Genomic DNA, 22,647 nt, shown 5'->3' with positions numbered 1-22,647 from the left:
TTGGTAAATGTCAAGACTGGACTAGGGCTTATTTTAAGTTAAAGATACTTAAATTGATTTTTACTATATTGTCTAAATATAGTAAACTTACAAATCACCCAACTATGTAATATTTTAAGAGGTAACAGGAAATTCGTTTGGAATTCATAATTAAGATATTTTTTAAAATAATTAAAACTAGGTTGTAAACCTACTGAAAAAGAACTGTACCTTCTTTAACACCTTACACATAGGTAGGCATCCCACATGCTAATTAAACGGTACTACATGGAAAAAAAGGGCAACTTCTATTACTTTAACTATGTCTTTTCCCTAACAGTAATTTCATTTAAAATATCATACAGCTCAAAAATTACTTTTTATTTTTTTAAATTTATTTTACTTTTTTAAAATCATAAGCATTTCTTTTCTCCTTCCCTCCTCTCTCCCACTGGAAAAAAAAAAAAGAAAAAGAAAAACAAAACCCTTGTGACAAATATGCACAGTCAAGCAAATTCCCACACTGGCCATGTCCAATAATGTATGTCTAATTCTAAATCTTGTGTTTAGCACCTCTCTATCAGAAATTGAGTCTGAATCATTATTTATCCTCTGGAATCTTAGATGGTTACTGCATAAATCAGAGTTCTTAAGTCTTTAAAGCTGTCTTTATAACATCATTGTTCAGTGTAAATAGTTCTCCTGGTTCTGCTTACTTGATTCTGAATCAGTTCGTATAAGTTTTTATGAGCTCAAGAATTATAAGGAAACTATGCTCTTTTACTGTCAAATTTGATAGACTTCACTATGTTGTTTGTGTTTATTGAACTGAATGCGTAACTAAGTCTTATATTGAGTTTGATATTTATGTTAGCATCCACTAAAGTCCTATTCTAATTCTTAATCACTGGAGACATGAAGAGAAAAGCAGAACAATTTCTGCCCTCAAGAAGCTTATATTCTAACAGGGGAGACAAAACGTATACTCAGAACATACATAAACTGAATGAAAGGTAGTTTTGAGGAGGGCATTAGCAACTAGTGGCATTAGTGGGAAATGCTTTGAAAAGAAGGTAGTGCTTGATCTGAGATTTGAAGGAAACTGGAGATTCCAATAGGCAGAGATAGAGAGGGACACTAGGAATGGGGGATGGCAAATGCAAAGGTACAGAGAGGGGAGATGGGGTCCCCTATAAAGAAGAACAAGGAGAACAATATTGTTGGACTACAGAGTACATGAAGGAGAAGTAACATGAAAGAATGGAAATGTAAGAACCAAACAGAGGAATTAATACATAAACACAGACATAATAGGGAGGCATTGGAGTTGAATAAATGTGTGTGTGTGTGTGTGTGTGTGTGTGTGTGTGTGTGTGTGTGTGTGACACAGTGAAACATGCACTTTAAGAAAATTACTTTGGGGACAGCGAGGTGGTGCAGTGGATAGAGCACTGGCATTGAAGTCAGAAGGACCTGAGTTCAAATCTGGCCTCAGACCAACCACTTGACACTTACTAGCCGTGTGACTCTGGGCAAGTCATTTAACCCCAATTGCCTAAAAAACACCAAAAAACAAAAAAAGCAAATTACTTTGGTGGTTACATGGAGTATGGATTGGAATGGGCAAACCAAAAACCAAACTGAGAAACCAAACTGGGGGCTATTACAATAGTGCAGGTGACAGCTCATCTATCAGGGCTTGAATTAGCCTGATAGCTGTGAGTGGAAAGAAAGGAACATATATAAGAGATGTAGTGGACACCAAAAAGAGATTTGGCAACTGACTGGGTATTGAGTTGAGTAAGAGAGAAATGAAGATCACATCAAAACTGTGAACTCAGATGATGAGAAGGATGGTGGTGCCCTCAACAGTAACAGAAAAGTTTGGAAGAAGGATGGATTTGTGGGGAAATAAGAGTTTTTATTTATAAAAGTCTTCCAAGTCTCCCTGAACCCACACCTTTCATAAGTTCTTATGGCATAATGCTATTATGCCATTCCATTAAATCTATATGCCGCAATTTAAGCCATTCCTCAAATGATGATCATCTCCTTTGTTTCTAGTTCTTAGCCACTGAGAGCTACCATAAATAGTTTGGTACACTTGAGTCCTTTTCCTCTTTCTTTGATCCCTTTAGGGTATGGATCTGGCAGTTATACTGCTGGATCAAAGGGTATTATGTACAGTTTAGTAATATTCAGGTATAGTTCTAAATTGCTTTCCCAAATGGCTGGTCCAGTTCACAGGACCTGTTTTCCTAAAGTCCCTCCAGCCTTTCTCATGCTCTTTTTTTGTCAATTGTCTCAATCTGATGGGTATGAGGTAGAACCACAGGGTTGCTTTAATTTGCATTTCTCTAATTAGCAGAGATTTGGAGTACTTTTTCCTATGGCTAGTATAGCTTGTAATTCTTCTGAAAACTTTATATCATTTGACCATTTATTAATTGGAAAATGGTCTTTATTTTTATGTTTGAATTATTTCCTTAGATAGCTTAGAAATTAGACCTTTATTAGAAGAAATTGCTGCAAAGAATTTTCCCTAGTTACATGCCTTCTCATATTTTTCAATATATTTTTCACCAACTTCACCTATTTTCATCCTTGCATCAAAGTACATGCACTTGTATGTATGTTTATCAAGTTCTCATAATTTGTCTACTTTGCTATCCTTCTCAAAATAAATTGATAAGTTGAAAGTACTTTCACAGGGTTCTTATTGCAAATGCTAATCATAAGCATTTCAATATGAGTTAACTATACCATGAAAATATTGCATTTCTTTGCCTTTGGATGCATGATAAAATCATCTTCACCTATTTTTTTAACTGTCTCTCCAAGAAGAAACTGCATGCCATCCTTCCATTTGGATATAATTTCCTTTTGTTTTCTGGATTCATTTAGAGAAAATTATAAGATTGATATGATTTATTTTCTCCTGTAAGGCACATACTAGCTAGTCACTGGACAAGAATCCCACATTTAGAATACTATTAATTTAATGTTTATAAATGAAAATCTGTGATTATTAACAACTACTGTCTCCTTTTCCTTCTTTCTACCAGTTAGTCAGTCAGTCAGCAAGCATTTATTAAGCAACTATGTGTCAGGTGTAGTGCAAATCAACTAGGAATACAAAGAGAGGCAAAAGCAGTCCCTGCCCTGAAGAATTTGTCATTCTAAAGAGAGAGATAAACATGAAAATAACTAGATACATGCAAGAGATTATACTGAGTAAAGTGAAGATAAGCTACAGGCACTAGCAACTGGGGATGGGGGGTGAAGGGAGAGGAGAAGACCCTTGAATAAGTTGGGATTTGAGCTGAGTCTTGAAGCCAAGGAGACAAAGAGGCAGAGGTGAGGAAGCAGAACATTCCACTGTCATAACAGAAGTGAAAGAAAAAACACACAAAACTGAAGGTTACTTTTTATTTTTCTTTGTTTTATGGATCTCTATGGCCAAAGGATTCATCTACCAATGGCCAGCCTACACTCCCTAATACAACATGATAAACCTAGGGCCATCTTCATGCTGTCATGAGGTTTTGCAGCAGTATGTGTAGAGGCGATACTCTGATAAAGAACTTAAAAGCTCCATTATTTCTGCAGAGTCTAGAATGACTTCTTATTTACTTCTGTGAAAACTACTTCATGAATTATAGAATTTTAGTACATTTACAGTAAAGCAAGTGAGCCATTTTCTACTTCTTTCCAAACCTTCATATATGCCATTCCTTTTGTCTGAAATGTTCTCAATTCACCTCCATTAAATCTATCCTTCCCTTCCAAAATCCTGCTTCAATTCATATTTAAGAAGCCTTACTTAATTTCATCGAGTTCTGGTTGATCCATTTATTCTACACAACCCTACAGCTGTAATGAAGACTGACCTCACCTATGCAGAGTGCTTTTTTCTTAATATAAGATTTAAGTGTGTGCACATATAGATAAACACACAAATGTGATGTGTATATATGTGTGTATATATATTTATACACACAAGTATGTATTCATGTATATACACACATGCATATATACATGTGTACATACATTTATGTATGTATATATGTGTATTTGTGTATATTTATATAAAAATAATATTACAAGAAATAGCATGATACCAAATAAGTGGTACAGAAAATAGTACTACAAGTTTCTTAAGAAGATGAGCTCACCATGGGTTTCAATTGTTAGAGAATTATATGTAGTAAGTAAGAGTTAAGCTAGAACTTAATGAACAGGAAAATATGGACATATTGGGTAGAGGGAACAATAAGATGAAAGGCACAGAAGAAGAAATGAGTAAAATGATGGGAGAGTGAGCATATCAATCTGGCTAGCACAACTTAGGGAGGAAGTAGAAAAGGTAGAAAAGGTAGTTGGAACCAAGTTGTATACTGCCTTGAATTCCAGGACTGTGGAGGTTATTATGTAATAACAATACTACTATCTTACACTTTTTATAGCAGCTTGGTTTTCAAAGCACTTTCACAAGCTTTGATTCTCACAATTTTGTGAAATAAGTAGGTCATGTTATCTAAGCAAAAACTGAGTCTCAGAGAAGTTAAGAAAACTTGTCTAAGGGAAAGGTCTTTCGACTCAGTTCAGTGTTCTTTCTATTACACTACAATGCCTCTAGATAATGGAGAACCATTGAATATTTTTCAGCAGCACAAATAAGATGACTATTTTAGGAAAATTAATAAAGGAACTGTAAGTGATATATTACAGTGAGAAGAGACTAGAGGAAGGGAAACAAATTAATAGATTACAACAGTCCTGGTAGAAAGTAATAAAAGCCTATAATTTATGAAACAAAAAATCAAAAAAAGAGAATACTTATGAGAAAGATTTTGAGAAGGTACATATAACAAAATTTGGTTACTGAGTGGAAGTAATGGACAAGACAGAGCAAAGAATCAATGTTGATGCCAAAGTTCTATGCCTAAGAGACTAGGAAAATTATCTGGCGTCAGAAGTTGGTGAAGATGATAGGATTAGTAAGAAACACAGAATCAGGAGGAGAAGCTGGCTTTGGGAGATGGGGAACTGTTCAGACAAGTTGAATTAGAGGTGATGGTGGGACAACAATAAACAGTTACTGATAAGTTGTGGAATACTTCTTAGATGTCCTCCCAAAACTAAAATTTTCCCCCAAACACTCTAGGATCCTTTTTCACTGAAATACATTTTTATTCCTTTGATGCCCTCTTCCAGCTCTGGCTATAATGCCCCACCATCGGGTATGTTTTTGGGAGCCCAGTTTCCCAAACACCCAATCCTACATGCCTTCCCTACTTTCTTGCTCAAGACACTCCCTGAAAAGTTTTCTTCAGTATATTTTTGTTTCCTGCTTGGAAGCTCCTCTTGATTTGAGAAGGCTTATAGCTAGAGGACAATAAGTTGAGAAAGCATTGCATCTACATACCTGGGCTTTAATGGGCACATGTTTCCAACCAAGGGATTTCATTTCCTATTACTTCTTAAGGAACAAAACAGGAAATTTCTACTAATGCTAATAAGAGCTACAGACAGAATTCCCCATTGCAATTACAGAACTAACTACCTAATGTTATTATTTTTAAAATATGTTTTTCATGAGTGTAGCTATCAATCTAGCAAGCAATCCCTGTGTCAAGATAAGTGCTTCTCCAAGTGCTACAGCTACAGCTACCAAAGATCCAAAAAGAAAATTCTTTCCATCAAGGTCCTTGGGATTGTCAAATAGTTCAACATCAAAAACAGATATAATTTTTTAATCAGTAAAACGACATTTAACAGGCATTACCGTCTCCTTTACCAATGCACCCTAAGGACCATGGGATCTTTTCACGTGACTTATAGCCACAAGAGTTATCTCTCCCTTTAGTAGATAAGATCCTTGAAAGCAGGTTCTGTCTCTACTTATATCCCCAGTGCTTAGCATAGCACTTTGTACATAGTAAGCATTTATTTAATGCTTTCATTTATTTATTTTAGTTTAGATATTTTTTTCTGTTGAAAACACGAATCAATCTGTATATTAATTACATAATTTGGAGATAAAATACTGATTTATTTCTGCTTTTCTTTAGGAGCAAGTGATTTTCCAATCAAAGATAATCAGTGCCTAACTGAGCTTTCACAGATAATGCTCAACGTACTCTACCAAATGTAATAGCTTGTTAGTAAATAATAATCAGGAAGTAAAGAAGCAATAGGCAAATTCTTCATGTATGGGACATAAATAAAATCTGAATGCTGAAACTTTTATATGGTAAATATAATAGCCAGCAAATTCTATTTTACTCTAAATATTTCATGAATATCTAAAAGGCCCTTTCCATATGTAAGAAAGGATACTGATAAATCAAAATGGTGAATAATAACAATTCATTTAAATATTATAAAAGCCACATAGGTTCACCCTCACTCACCCTCATTCATAGGTAATTTTAGGATTTAGAGCTGAAAAGAAACTTGGAGACCATCTTATCTATTCACACTTATTTTACAGATGAAGAAACAGAGGACCAGAAAAGTTAAATGAGCTGCCCAATATCACAAAGGTAGGGGAATCCAGGCAAATCTTTCATTTGTTTGGATCATAAGGAGGACATTTTATCTCCCTGTTCAACACTGCACTTGAATTCAGCTTTACTTGTCTTCCGACCCTGCCAAGCAGTAAGCCTCCCCTAACCTCACATATACCATCAGTTGCCAAATCTTGTCATTTCTAACTCCACAACATCTCTTACACCTGATCGATTCTCTGTACTCACACAGGTACCCTTTTAGTTCAGGTCTCTATCACCATTCACCTAGATTATTTCAATGACCTCCTAAATGGTTTCCCTGACTCAAGTTTGTCACCACTGTAATCCGTCCTAAAGGCTGCTGCCAAGCGATTTCCTTAAGTGCATATCTAACCATGTTACTCTCCTACTCAATCAATTCCAAATCCCTGTTTTTTTCTAGTATAAAATGTAAGCTCTTCTGTTTAGCTTTTAAAGCTCGTTGCAAGCTGGCCCTATCCTATCTTGCTAGCTTAATTGGACATTACTCCTTGTCTCACACTCTGCAGTCAAGCTAAACTAGTCTTTACTTCTCACAGATAGCATGACATCTCCCATCTCTGTGCCCTTGCACTGGCTGTCTCTCATCCCTGAAATTCACTCCCCTTCCTCACTTCTGCCTTAAAGAATCACTCTCTTCCTTCAAAATACAACTCAAGCACCATGTTCTACATAAAGCCTTCGTGATCCTCCAACTGCTAACTCCCATCTTCCCAAACTACCTTTATTTTATGACTGTGCATTTATTTGTATTTATTATTTTTATATTTATTTTGTACACAATTATATATGGACTTGTTTTCTCTCCTGTTAAAATGTAAGCTCTATGAGTGTAGGAATTTAACTCTTTGTATCTCTATCCTTTGTATCTCAAGAGGCCCTCGGATAGTGTATGGCACATAATAGGTACTTAATATTTGTTGGTTAATTCAGTACTTAGTGGATTAATGGAAAAGGCATTTTTTTTTATTCACATGGATCAGTTTGGTAAACAAACATCTATTGGACACTTGTTATATTCAGAAAAAAAGACTTCCACAACTATCAACACATGCCTGTTTTTCCATTTTTAGAAAGTCTTCATGATATGTCAGTGAATGCACTGAGAGCATTCTTGGTGAAAACAAGAAAAAGCAACATGTAGGCATTTCTAGGTGATTTTTTAAATAGCAGAACCACTCCTTTACCATCATACAAATTATTTAGAGGTATATAAAATTCTCTGTACATTCTATTTGGTGCTAAGAGAGAGATAAAGGACCTAGGTTTGTGATATTATTGGTATATGGAACTTCACAATTAGGAAACTTCTACCAGTGCAGATCAGCATTTTGTCTGCAACACATAGTCTTAGAGGGCTGCCTAGATTATCGAGTTTTAAGAGACTTGCCCAGGGTAACAAAGAATATGTCAGAAGTAGACCCTGAACCCAGATCTTTCTGGTTCCAAGGCTGGCTCCCTATCTGCTTTGCCATGGATACACAGTTTAAACAAAGTGTAGTCTCTGCCTACTCAGAGAGTTTATGTAGTCTTGTAGGTGGATATGGCACCCAAACAAATAATTTCTATACAAAATAATACCTAAGTGCATTGGTGAGGCCCTCACATGACAAGGAAAGGAATCTAAACTTTGCTTGGTAGGTACTACAGTGCCATTTTTTGAGCTGAAAAGTGTTATGACCAGATCATGTACAGGATGCTAAGTATAAGAGGAGCATTAAATGGAACAGTGAAAAAAGAGTTAGGAAGACCTGTTAGGATGCTATTGAAAAGAGTCAGTACTAGAGTAGTAGCAGTAGGAACACAGAGTAAGAAAGTGATTGGGAGACACATAGAAGTAGATTCAACAGTACTTTACCTACAACAGTTTGGAAACTTGAGGAATAAGAGAGGAAAAAGCCAAAGATAGCACCAAGGCTCCAATCATGAAAAAATGAATGGTAGGGCCATTTGGAGGGAAAAATAATATACTCAGTGTCACACAATCATAAAAATTCTGATGAAATGCAATGAGAGGATTTCTAGCAAGTACAGAGAGGAGAAATTTTGCAGTGACCTGAATAGAGTGCACAATTACCTTTCTGAAATAGTCACGTAACTTCTGTCTATGCTCCAAGTGCAGGGTAATCTTCCTTTAAAAAAAAAAAAGTAAAGGAATTTGTGGATTGCCTCTCCACTTTCCAGGTTGTCAGGTGGAGTAGAGTATTCCTTTTAAAAATAGCAAAGGTCTTCAATATAAAAACAAAAACATGAAGAATCTGAAGGGGCAGAGAAGGAATACTGGTAAGTGTCCACAGGCTGGAGGGCATGAGATTGTGACAGAGAAGGGAAAGGAAGAAGGGCCACAAAATATTTACAGCAAGATAATAGCTACAAGGCTATTTGTTAAGGGCAGAGTTAGATACCCTAAAGAAGCAGCAGATTAGGATTCATCCAGTAAAAGTCAAAAAAGAAGACACAAATAACAGCAGGGAGACCTGATACGACTATTTATTGACATGACTAATAACAGAGAGGTCTACTGTCTAACAAGGGCATATACACAAAAAAAGTAAAAAAAAAAATACAAGGTAATTTGAGTAGGGAAAGACCACTGGAAACTGAGGAGTCCAGGCAAGTCTTCAAGGAGCTGATGAGAACTGAGCACTGAAGGATGATAAAGGATTCTGAGGCGGAAATGCAGGAAGAGTGTACTCTAGGCATCAGTGATTACTTGTGAGAATTCACAGAGGGGAGAAATGGTAAGTCCAATTTCACTGAAACAAGTGAGTGATGTGAAATAATGTGAGATAAAGTTGTTAAAGTAGACTAGGGTCAGATTGTGGAGGACTTTATACTCTTGACTAAGGAATTTGTGTTTTATCCTAGACTCTGCTAAAGATTAACAGGGAAGTGTCATGATCAGACCTATGGTTTAGATTATCTTGGCAGTTTTGTGGGGGACAGATTGGTTCTAGAGGGAGAAACTGGAAAGGGGGAGACTAATTAAGAGCCTGTTGCCATAGTTTAGGTGATAGATGTTGAGGACCTGAACTGGTCTGTGAGTAGGTCCAGAGAAGAATACAGAATAATATTTGGAGTATGTGTGTAATTCAATGGCTACCGTATCCTTCCCTTCTCTTCCCTCTCATATTTCATCCTTTGGTGTTTTGGGGCTTTTTTAAGGCAATTGGGGTTAAGTGACTTGCCCAAGGTCACACAGCTAGTGTCAAGTGTTTGGTCTGAGGCTGGATTTGAATTCAGGTACTCCTGACTTCAGGGCCGGTGCTCCATCCACTACACCACCTAGCTGCCCCCTCATCCTTTGTTGATAGCCTCAAAAGCATCACAGGAGAGCACTATAATGCTTCCTGAGTTCAAATCTGGCCTTATACACTTACTAGCTGTGTGACTCCTGGCAAGGCACTCAACCCTGGTTGCCTCAGTTCCTCATCTGTCAAATGAGCTGGAGAAGGAAACGGCAAGCCACTCTAGTATCTTTGCCAAGAAAACCCCAAATGGGGTCATGAAAAATCTGACTCAACTGGACAATAATGCTTCTCCACAGCATGGGAGAAGACAGAGCACCATAGTTTGAGGTGGTATGGTTCTGAGAGAAGTCACTATTTTGCTATTATATTAATAACCAATTGTTAAATTAGGATTAAGGTTTTTCTTTCCTATTTCCTCATTGAGGGAGCAGCCCCTGTAGGTCATTCTGCCAGTCTTTAAAGGACAAGACTGACAGACAAGATCGGCCTAATCCTCCCCAGTACATGCTCCACGATCTTGGGAGGGACCCCACCCAACCAGGAGACCTTACTTCAATTTAGAGTGTAAACAGAATCTAATCTAGGTGAATTTCAGCCCTAAAGCATTAAGTCAATGCGCTTGCAGCCCCTCCACCCCACTGGAGTTTAGGGTAACCCAGCTCATGAAGGAGAAAACCAGATTCTTTTGTCCAGATTGCTGGAGGTGGCTGAGTCTCATAATCAGGACACATTCTCTGCAGGAGGAGCTGGAGGCTTTCAGCCCACCTCCTCATTTGAAAGTCTACCCCCTCAATAATTGTTTACCAATCAGGGTTGATTTTCACCTGTCAGGGCCACCCCCTTTTCTAAAAGTATTTAAGCATTCAGGGATCTTCATAGTTTTGTCTTTGGTTACCTAAACCACTGAACATCCATTTATTGATTATCAGTTAACCTAATTAATAAGCTTTTAGGGCAGGTAAGGTGGCTCAGTGGACAGGGTATAGCTGGGAAGATCTGAGTTCAAATCTAGCCTTAGACACTTACTAGTTGTGTGACCCTGGACAAGTCATAAAACCCCTCAGTCCCTAATCTGTAAAATGAGAACACACTGGAGAAAGAAATGGCAACCCACTCCAGTTTGTGTGCCAAGAAAACCCTCCAGACAAGTCCATGGAGTTACAAAGAGTCAGACGTGATTGAACAACAACAAACTGTTTGCCCCTACTTCAAAGTGGGCACTGAGGCTTGCAAGCTTTCATGCTCAAGATTCTCCGAGGCGGGCTTCAGCAAGATGTGAACTGAGAATCACCAGAAAAGCAAGGGTGGGTTTTGAAGAGGCAGAAGAACAAGAGACCAAACTGACAACATTCAATGGATTATGGAGAAAGGAAGGGAGTTCCAGAAAAACATTTACTTCTGCTTCATTGACTACACCAAAGCCTCTGACAGTGTGCATCACAACAAAAAGTGGCAAGTCCTCAAAGAGAATGGAGTACCAGATCATCCTATTTGTCTCCTGAGGAACCTGTATGCAGACCAAGAAGCAACAGTTAGAATCGAACACGGAACAAGTGATTGGTTTCAGATTGGAAAAGGAGTAAGAAGAGGCTGTATATTATCACCTTATTTATTTGACTTACATGCAGAGTACCTAATACAAAATGCCAAGTTGGATGAATCAAAAGCTGGAATTAAAGTTCTCAGGAGAAATATCAACAATCTCAGAGATGCTTACAATACCGCTATGATGACAGAAAGTGAAGAGGAATTAAGAAGCCTCTTGATGAAGGTGAAAGAGAAGAGTGTAGAATCTGGTTGAAGCTTAACATCAAAAAAATGAAGGTCTTGGCAACTGATTCCAACACTTCCTGGCAAATAGAGGGAGAAGAAATGGAAGCAGTGTCAGATTTCATATTCTTGGGCTCAAACATCACTGAAGACTGTGACTGTAGCCATGAAATTAAAAGATGCTCACTCCTCAGAAGGAAAGCTACAGCCAATCTGGACAGCACACTAAAAAGCAGAGACATCACATTGCCAAAAATGGTCCATATAGTTAAAGCATAGTACGCATAGCAAAGTATGATTGTGAGAGTTGGACTATAAGGAAGCTGAGCATCATAGAATCAACACTTCAAAACTGTGGTGCTGGAGAAGACTTTAGAGAGTCCCTTGGACAGCAAGATCAAATCAGTCAATACTTAAAAGAAATTAATTCAGTCTATTCATTGGAAGGTCAAATATTGAAGGTGAAGCGTAAATACCTGCTATATTATGAGAAGATGAGACTCACTGGCAAAGACCCTGATATTGGAAAAGATTGAAGTAAAAAGGAAAAAGGGATGGCAGACGGTGAGATGGATGGTACCATGGAAACATCCTTGGGCAGACTTCGAGAGATAGTGGAGGATAGAAGGGCCTGGTGTGCTATGGTCCACGAGGTCACAAAGAGTTGGACAGACTGAATGACTGAACAATAACTAGAATGCCACTCTCTCCAATTCTCTTGAGATGAGGGCATCTCAGGAATCCACTGTGTAAACCAGATAGCAGAGGAGTTTGAGATCTTTACTCCTTTTAATACCAGTATGTCATTCCAGTTCTTTCCCTTTGAGAGAACTTTAAACCCAAATTTCTTCTAGAATTGAAGAGTGCCATATGAAATTGACAATTAATACTATGTTTTCACAAAGAATTGCCTCCTCTTCCATTATTTTGGGTGCCAAAACCATAAAGCAGTTTGTAAGCTATTATGCAGTATTTACCAAATAGCTTGTATCAGTATTATCATTAACCTAATGGTTAGTAGCAAAAATGTTATGTAGGAGTATCTCTTTTTAATGTTTTTTTAAAATTTTATTATGAAATGGACGAACATAAACATTTCCAAATAAAAAAGAACAGAAAAAAGGACTATATGTGACACCACAAATAAAAAATAAAAATAAACTACAAAGAGTGAAGGGGAAAACTGTTTACATGTATTTATGAAGTTATTTACTATAGAGAGAGAATATATAAGATTAGGAAAATAATAATAGAGAAGCCCAGAAATTCAAAAGAGATAAAAATCCAAGAAAGAAGCCCAAAATAACACCTATTGTTAAAAATATCTATATGCAAATGCAAAAAGTATGGGTAACAATCAAAGTAAACCAGATTTCTTAATGCCAAGAGACAAATTAGGCCTCACAGATATCACTGAAATTTAGAGGGATGGAGGGGCAGCTAGGTGGTGCAGTGGATAGAGCACTGGCCCTGAAGTCAGGAGGACCTGCGTTCAAATTCAACTTCAGACCTGACACTTTACTAGCTGTGTGACCCTGGGCAAGTCACTTAACCCCAACTGCCTAAAAAACAAAACCAAAAACAAACAAACAAAAAGAACAGCATATTAAGGGAGCAGCTAGGTGGTACAGTGGATACAGCACTGGCTCTAGAGTCAAGAGGAACTGAGTTCAAATCCAGCCTCAGACACTTGATATTTACTAGCTGTACGACCCTGGACAAGTCACTTAACCGACAACTGCCTCACCAAAAAAAAAAAAAGCATATTATTTTTTTTTCATCCTCCCCACCTTCACGTAGAGCTCTAATGGGTTCAGAGTGCAGAATAAAGAATATTTCCTTCCATTTTTTTCTTTTTCTTTTTTTGGAGGCTGGGGTGGCACATGATTAATGTAGAAATTTGTTTTGCATGACTATAAATATTTATAATGCTTCTACTTTTCTTGCCTCTCAGCGGTTAAGGGAGGGGGGAAGAAAGAGTTTGGAATTGGAAATTTTTTAAAAATTGAACTTAGAAAACTAATAGTATATTAAGAAGATATACTCAACTAGCAGCTAGAGGCAGCCAGGTGGCCCACTGAATAGAGTACTAAGCCTGGAATCAGGAAGACCTGAATTAAAATGCAGCCTCAGACACTTACTGCTATGTGACCACAGGCAAGTCACTTAATCTGTTTGTCTCAATTGCCTCAACTGTAAAACGGAGATGATAATAATTAGCCCCTATATCATAGGGTTATTGTGAGGATCAAATGAGATAATATTTGTAAAGCACTTAGCACAGGGCCTGGCCCCTGGTAAGTGCTAAATAAATACTTATTCCTTTTCCCTGACATGACTTAATCCAAAGAACCAGAGTGGAGAAAACATGATGGAAAATATTTGGGTGAAGATTAAGAGAAATAAGAATGTATGGTATTGGTAAATACTACTATTCAGACCAACTGGACAGAAAGAGAAAATAGATAAAGAATTCAAGAAACAGAACGCAAGCCTGGCATAAAGGCAAAAAAATATAATAGTGTTGAGGAACTTCAATTATCTAGACATCTTCTGGAGTGTTCTCTCTGTCAAAAGCAGAGCAGCTAATAATTTACTGGCTTGACAGAGACAATGTAAGTCTTCAATAGGAGAATAATGTAGTGAGGGTAACTGCTACCCTGGATCTAAATCTAATCAATAAGAAAGAACTACCTGCTGGATTGGAAACGATGGGAACCTTAGGGGAAGTAACCACTACTGTCATTTTAAGCTTCTATAACAAAGGAGACTAAAGTTTGATGTAGTCAACATGCACTTGAGATTTTTGGAAAGCACATATTAAAAGATTCAAGGAAAGGGTGGGTAAACTCTTACACACAGTCTATAATGCTACAGAGAAAGTCATCTCTGAGAAATTTTCAAGGATGAAATTCTTAAGAGATATAAATCTGATGAGTAGGAAAAGGAGGAACATGGCTAGACAGGGAACCTAGATGTAAAACCAACTTAGATATAAAAAGGCAAATACATCATCAGATGGAAGCTAGGTAAGCTAAAGAACAATTCAAGACTATTCAATTCAAGAGGAATTTGGCATTTATTAACACAAATTCAAAAGGCAAAAATGACAAATAATCCCTCTTCAAGAAGCTGAAATTCTACAAGGGTATATAATAAATAAACAGAAAAGCAAATGAAAGACAATTTGAGGAGGGACAGGGCATTAACAACTAAGGGGACCACAAAAGAAGGGGACACCTATAGAAGATGGTACCTGAGTTGAGTCCGGAAGGAGCTTATGGATTCTACAAGGTAGAAGTAATGAGGAAAAAAAATACATACAGGCATGGTAACTAGCCTATGGAAAGGCAGTAAGGCAAGAGATAATGTCTAAGTTGTGGGAACAGAAATACGACCGGTGTAAAGGAGAATAGTATAAAGTAAGTCTAGAAAGGTAATTTGGTGCCAAACTATAAAAGAATATAAATAGAGGACTAATACAAAAGAACATGGCACATTACTATAAGAATGGCAGGATTACAATAATGTAATGTAAACATGAAAAGGAAGCCAAACTCAGGTTAAGGCAATGACCAAAAATTATTCCACACATGATAAAACTTCCCTCCCTCATGGCAGAAAATAAATACCAAAGGTTGTCTACATATGGATCACAATATCAGTTAGTGGGCTTGATTGTTTTTCTTTGTAAACATGGAAGAGTTCTATTTTGGGGTGAGAGAGAGAATACATGGAAATGTCCGTCCAGTAAAAAACAAAAGGCATTAATAAAACTTTGAATTCAATTAAATAAGCATTTCATTAAATGCCTACAATTTGTAAGGCACTGTACTATGCAGGACAAAAATAAAAAAACCCGCCCTCAAGATATTTATGCATTCTCATATTCTATTTGGGAATAACATAAACCTAGATAGGTAAGTATGAATCCCTGTTCAACAAAAATTTGAGAGAAAAATGGAAAGCAGGCTAGCACGTTAGGTTTAGACCAATATCTTATATCAATACAACAATATACTCCAATTAGATATGTGACTTTAATATAAAAGATCATATAAAAAACAGAAAAGTAAAGAAAAGATCTTTTACAACTATGGCTAAGGGAGAATTCTAACCTATAAAAAGGACAGAATTTATCATAAGAGATAAAGTAGAAAAATTTAAATACAATAATAAAACAGTGGACAAATTTATTATGTAAAATTGAGAAGTTTTTTTTTCTTCCTCAAAAATGACAGCAACTAGAAGGAGAAGGAAAACAACTGGGAAAAATCTCTGATTTAAGGCAAATGTCTCTGATAACGGTCTAATACCCAAGATAATTAAAGAGTTGATATAACTATGACAACAAGCGTCAATACCTAATTGATAACTGGTCAACGAATATGAACAGGTAGTTCTCACATAAATGCAAACTATTAACAATTATATAAGAAAAATGCTCCAAATCATTACTAATTAGAGAAATATAAGTTAAAACAATTCTGATGCCCTACTTGTCAGATTGACAAAGATGGCACAAGAAGAAAATAGTAATTGTGTTTAGAGTTGTGGGAGAAAAAGCAAATTAATTTACTACTGGTAAAACTGTGAATTGATTCAAAATTATGGACAACAATTTATAACAAAACCCCTAAAGTTACTACATAGTTTTAACCCAGAATACTACTATTAGGTACATATCTCAAGGAGATCAAGGATAAAGGGAAAGGACCCATATGTACAATAATATTTATGACCGAACTTCTTGTAGTAGTAAAGAACAAGAAAGAAAATAAGTATCTTTCAGCAAGGAATGTCTTTAGAAAATGTGGTTATAAATGTAATGAATACAAACTCTAAAAAATTGCTGGAGATCAAACTGCAGATAACAGAAAGAAGGCCCTACATTAAGGGTGATCTGGAAAGGATTCTTACAGAAGGTGAGATTTTAGCTGGGACTTGAAGGAAGCCAGGAGGCACAGATGGGGATGGTGAAAATTCTAGTCATGGAGAACAACCAGTGAAAATGTCTGGAGTCTGGAAATGGAGTGTCTTGTGGAAGATGCAGCCAGGAGGCCAGTATCAGTGGATTGCTGAGTATATGGGGGAGCATAAGAGGTAAGAAAACTTGAAAGGTATAAGAGGACCAAGTTATGAAGGACTAAAAGCCAAGTAGAAAATGATATATTTGATCCTGAAAGAGAGAGGGAACCACTGAAGTGTACTGAATGGAGATGAGCAGAATGGTGATGGGGTCAGATTTGCACTTTAGGAAGATCAATTTGTCAGCTGAGTGGAGGATGGATTGTAGCAGGGAGAGACTTAAGATAGGGAGACCAACCAGAAGGCTACGTTAATAGTCTAGGTGTGAGGTGATGAGGGCCTGTACCAGGGTAGTGGTAGTATCAGAGGAGAGAAAGGTGCACATATCAAAGATTTATGAAAGTGAAATCAATAGGATTTGGTAATAGATTGTACATGGGGTGTGAGAAAGAGTAATGAATCAAGGAAGACACTTAATTTTTAAGAAAGCCTGGGAAAACAGTAGTTCCTTCAACACTAATAGAGAAGGTAGGAAGATAAAAAAATTGGGTGGGAGGAAAGATAATGCATTAGGGTTTTTGACATGTTGAATTTAAGATGTCTATGGGACATCCAGCTTGAGATTTTGAATAAGCAACTGTAAATGAACTATCAGTTTTGGAAAGAGGTGTAGGATCAGTGAGTAGATCTGAAATTCATCAGCATAGAGACAATAACTAAATCAATGGAAACTGATGAGATCACTAAGACAAATAGTGTAGAGAGAAAAGGGCCCAAGTTAGAGCCCTGCAGAACATTCATTGTTACCAGGCACGACCTAGACAAAGACCCAGCAAAGGAGAGTACGAAAGAGTGGTCAGATGGGTAGGATGAGAACCAGGACAGAGTATATACTTGGTCCTTTTCAATCTTCTTTATTGCAAAATCATCTATCTCCCATCATCTAAACATGAGTATTATTCCCCAGCACTCTTCCTGATGATTCCCCTCTCTCTTCCCTGATGACCTCAATGGTTTCCAAAGGCTCAAGTATTATCTCTATATTGCTGACTTCTCACTCTTTTCATCCAGCCAAAATCTCTCTTCTAAACTCTACTCCTATATGCTGGACACTACCTGGATATCCCATTACCATCTCAAACTACATAATCAAAAAAGAACTGATTATCTTTGCCCTTAAATTCACCCAACCTCACAAATCTCCTATTTATTTTGTGAACACCATCAACCCCTCAGTCACTCAAGACATAAAATCAGAGTCCTTAATTATTCCCTCTATCTCACTGTCAAATCCAACATTCCCCAATCCTAGGGGTTTTACTTTCACAATATTCCTTGCATCTGTTATCTTCTCTCTATTCCTACATCTACCACGCTAGTTTAGATGTTACCACCTTTGAAAAGGACCACAATAGCTTTCCACTTGTGTTTTTACTTGTGGTCTTTCTTTTTCCAATCTATCTTCCATAGAACTGCCCGAACAACTATCCAAAGCACAGATGTGACCATGCCATTCTCCTGAAAATTACCAAGTTAAGTCATTGTATGCTTTGATAACTTCATGACTTAATACAAATCACTGTCTGACATCTAAATCCTCCACAATATGGCTCTAACAAACCTTTCTTGATTTGTTTCATATTATTCACCTTCATATATGTATAATACATTTCACCCAAAATGGATTACTATCACTGCCTAAATTGGACATTGCTTTGCTCATTTCTGTACTTTCTTAAAGACTGGCTCCCTTGCTTGAAATGCACTGTTTCCTCATGTCTGCTTTTCAATCTTTACCATCCTTCAACACTTAATTCAAATGCCCTTCTGTGAAGCTTGCCTTGATGCCTTCATTTGTTATATTCTCTTCATCTGTAAATCACATTGTATTTGTACTTTTCTATAGGTATGTTTTATTCCTCTGCAAAAAGTAAGCTTTTTTGAAGGTAGGGATTGGTTTTCTTTTTCCTTTGTATCATATACTTATATACACTTGGCAAACCAAGTTGATTAAGTTTCTGAATTCTATCAGCTTTTTTGTTGGAGCAACTATTTTACATTAGTCAATGTCTCTAGCAAATGATAAAGTTAGAGACAATGTCTTCTTTTGTTCATTTCTCATTCTCATTAATGACAGCCTAGATAAACCAAGCTGGCTGAAGTTACTAACAATTGTATATGGTATGCTTGATCCTTTTTTTCCTTAAAACTTCTTCTCCAACTAGTCAGTGGTCTTACTTATACAAAGACAGTTGAAATGATTGCTATGTATATAACTGCTTATTTCCTGTCTAATACAATATAATCAATTTCATTTTTTATGACGATCAATTCCTTCTATATACAACACCTTCTAACTCTTCTTCTTAAAGTATTCATGACATCTTCGGCAGAGGTTTTTGATCAGTCTATAGGCCTTTGGCTTCTTTCATTTCTTGACTAGACATATGTGTACAAAGCACATACTTCCAAACAGTTTTTGGTGCTTCCTATATGTCTACTTTCACACTTAAGTCATGAAGTTATCAAAGCATACAATGACTTAACTTGGTAATTCTTCATAAAAATGCCCTACTTCATTATCCCCTCTGTAATGTATACTGCTGTATAAGCTGCATTTCTCTCTCTTCAAGATGGTCTGTTCGATTATATTCAAAATAAACATAAATAATCAATGAATCAATCATAAAAATGGTACCTATTAAGTGTCTCACACTATGCTAGGCTTTGGGAATACAAATACAAAAAATTGAACAAGTGTAAGATGAGGTGACCAAAGTGTCTTATGAAAACCGTTTTTTGTTGCCTTTGGCCCCATGATGAAATCAACTCCAGACATTCATTCAGCTGCTATCATTCTTTTGTAGTGAGAATGTCAAAATACAAACTGTTCAGAACTTGTTGCTTGCTGATCAGACATTATGTACTAAGAATACTATCAGAAATTAAATTAACAATGGTCTAAAAACTGGTCTGAGTGATTCTTAGAACTACCATGATAATACAACACCTCACTGTGGCATGATTTGATTCACGAAGGTTATTACAACCGGAGTGAAAAGTCAGGGTTTCTACCAGCCTGGAAAGGCTTCATATCTAGACTCAGCACCAGGTTATAAATCTGCCATCTAAGAACCAATCTAACTAAACGCATAGAAGCTCATCACCAGGTCACTGGTTACCAGATGATGACTTTCTTTAGCCAGTGGCTTTGCTGAAAACATATATAAAATGGCACTCGTTCACTTCTGCTTCTACAACGAATACACCAGTGAGCAGTGCAGTGACTGAAAAGGTGTCTGAGGATGACAAGTGAGCAAATTATTTTTAGATAAGAAATAAATTGTTATTTTTGAAATGTTTTAAAAGTATGTACGGTCATTATTAAACTTTGTAGGAGTTCTTAGCAAGATCCTTAGGCTACAGCCTGATAATTTCATAGTAAAAAACTATTCATTCTTGTTCAATTGAGAAGCTTGCATAGCATGTGTGATTCAGAATACACAAATGTATGAACAAGTGTTGTAAATAGAATATCAATTATAAATATTAAATATTTTAAAGAGGCTAACTTATTAAACTGCTAAGTAAAAATATGGTCAGTAGGATACTTACAAGTCATCAAATATCAACAACTGTAACAACATTTTTAGCTATAATATTAAGACAGAAAAACCTCCAAAGAACATTAACCTCTTATTACACAAATGGCAAGAAACTGCAACCTAATTAGCAATGTAGTTTGTATCTATAACATAGATTTGGCACAATTTTTCCTTTTTATCATTAGTTTGTTTTTTCTGGAAAGGTGAGACCTTATCTACATGGTCCTGTTCATTTATGCTCATCTACAAAAGGATTTCATCATGTTATTTTAGTTCTCTACGATAAGGAAAATTGAAAACTGCCACTTCAAAATTAAAAATATAAAAGAAATTAATGATCAGATTCTTTACTAAGGAGTTTTTTTCCCCCCTAGATGTCACTATCCTGACCAACAAAGCAAATAAATCACCCTCTTTCCTTCAAGGTTAAGGAAAAGAAACTTTATTAAGAGAGAAAATATGAGGAAAGGAACATTTCAAACAAAGAAAAAAATTACTTACAATCTCTATTTCCTTCATCTCACTTTCAAATATATCAATAATTTGTCCTGTTTCATTAAAAAGTATAATAACTTATCTTCTTACTCCTCCCCATGTAGTGAGTATTTTATACTAGCTAGTGAGGGAAACTTGTTAGTACTACAAATTTATCTCAAGCTAAACCACAGATTCTATAGTATTAAATATCAACTTACATCTGAAGATGGTGATTCAAGAACAATGCCAAATCCTAAAACGTGATTCTCCTCAGCAGGGATACGTTCAGCTTTTTGGAGAACAGATTGTTCAGAGGTGACTGTTGTCTTTTCATTCTCTATTACACTGGGCTTCTTATTCATAGGAATAGGTTCAGTGATCTTTGGGAGTACTTTTTTCTTTTTATTTCTTTTTCGGGACACAGCTGTTCTCTGGGAGCATAGATGGGAAATTGGGGGCTGTTGTCTGTTTTGACTTCCAACTGCAAACAAACAAACAGAAGTACGGTAAAGGAACCTGCCAATTCATTTTAAAACTTCTAATCACGCTGCCTACTATTTTACAAATTTTATGCTAAAATGAAGCCCTTTCATATCAGGACCTCAAATATGGCCTGGCAACATGGATTAAGGGAATAAAATACAAAATTAACTTAGAGCTGGACACAAAAGCTAATAAAAAAAAATCTGGTGGTCACCTAATACAAGCTCTGGAATGCTGCCAAAGAAAGTTTTAAATGAGATAGGCCATCTAGGAGAAAAACCTTGCTACTAGTTTTCAAGCAAAACATTACAGGTGGAATTTACTAGTACTATATAAGTTACAAGGAAAGAGGCAGTTATGAGGTATTTTAAAAAGCATCATATTTTAAAATATATCTTTATAAATGAGATTTATCTAATACATAAGAGAATCACTCTAGGAATTTAGCTTTAGCATATATTGTTCATACTCTGCAGCAAAAATGCTCAATGCAATGTAATGGAAAGAGCAGTGAATCTGGAATCAAAACAATTGGGTTTGAGTAATAGCTTTGCTATTTACTAGCCATGAGATCATGGGCCAATCACAACTTTCCTGAGCCTCTGTTTCCTCAAAGATAAAATGATGGTAATAATATATGTACAATCCATGTTTTGGGGTTGTCATGAGTATAACAATTTGTAAAACTTCAAGCACTAGCTCTCAGTTATTACTGTTGTTGTTGTTACTGTTACTATCATTATTATGATTATTCCATGAACACTTCAACTGCAGCATTTTGTTTAACTAATCAGTTGCTCTCTGCACAGCTCCATGATTGGTAAAGATACTGAAGTGGTAACTCTATGCTGTTGTACTAGCAGATATGATTTGTAAGTCTGAGCAAAACACTGAGTTTGGAATTATTTTACAATACAAGTGACGTTTGTCACTGAGCATGTAGGCAGAATCTAAATTCAGGACCTGTTACTGACTTATTAGATTCATTCACACATTAACATATTATTTCCTAAGCATCCACCATGTTCATAGCTCTGTCCACATGGTTTCATCTTTCTGCACCTCAGTCTTATGTATCTGGAAAATGGGAACAATGTTTCCATATCTCATGGACTAATAAGTGAATTAATGCAAGCTATAAAACACTCTGAAATTCAAAAATGAAAGACACCACACAAGTAAAACAGTACTAATACTGAATAAATACTTGATGAATTACAGTACAACAACTATAGTCCTTACAAGTTTGCTCTGAAAAAATAATTAAAGTTTGCAACTCGTTTTGGAACCCTTTAATGAAAACTGCCATAAAGACACATCATTATTTATACCATCAAGCATCAAAACATTGCTAAGTGTGACTACTGGGCATGCCTGTAATAAATCCATAAATAAACATAAGATATGAAGTCTAAAGAATTCTTATTAAGCTAAAAGAAACCTGTTATACTTTGTCATTTTTGTCCAATGATCAAAAAATGATTCATCCTCAACATGAGG

General features: G+C 36.3%; 1 protein-coding gene across 1 annotated transcript in view; it reads right to left on the bottom strand.

Moving 5' to 3' along the window:
- Positions 1–22,647, bottom strand: part of BEND7 (BEN domain containing 7) — a 138,983-nt gene that overhangs the window by 66,133 nt on the left and 50,203 nt on the right. Inside the window, 1 exon segment of the mRNA XM_020999695.2 lies at positions 20,883–21,145. Within this exon segment, the coding sequence (XP_020855354.2) occupies positions 20,883–21,145 (263 nt within the window).

Source organism: Phascolarctos cinereus, unplaced genomic scaffold (genome assembly GCF_003287225.1).
Source record: "Phascolarctos cinereus isolate Bilbo 61053 unplaced genomic scaffold, phaCin_HiC Scaffold_1;HRSCAF=81, whole genome shotgun sequence".
NCBI lineage: Eukaryota > Metazoa > Chordata > Mammalia > Diprotodontia > Phascolarctidae > Phascolarctos > Phascolarctos cinereus.
This window is presented reverse-complemented; position numbering and strand designations above follow the sequence as displayed.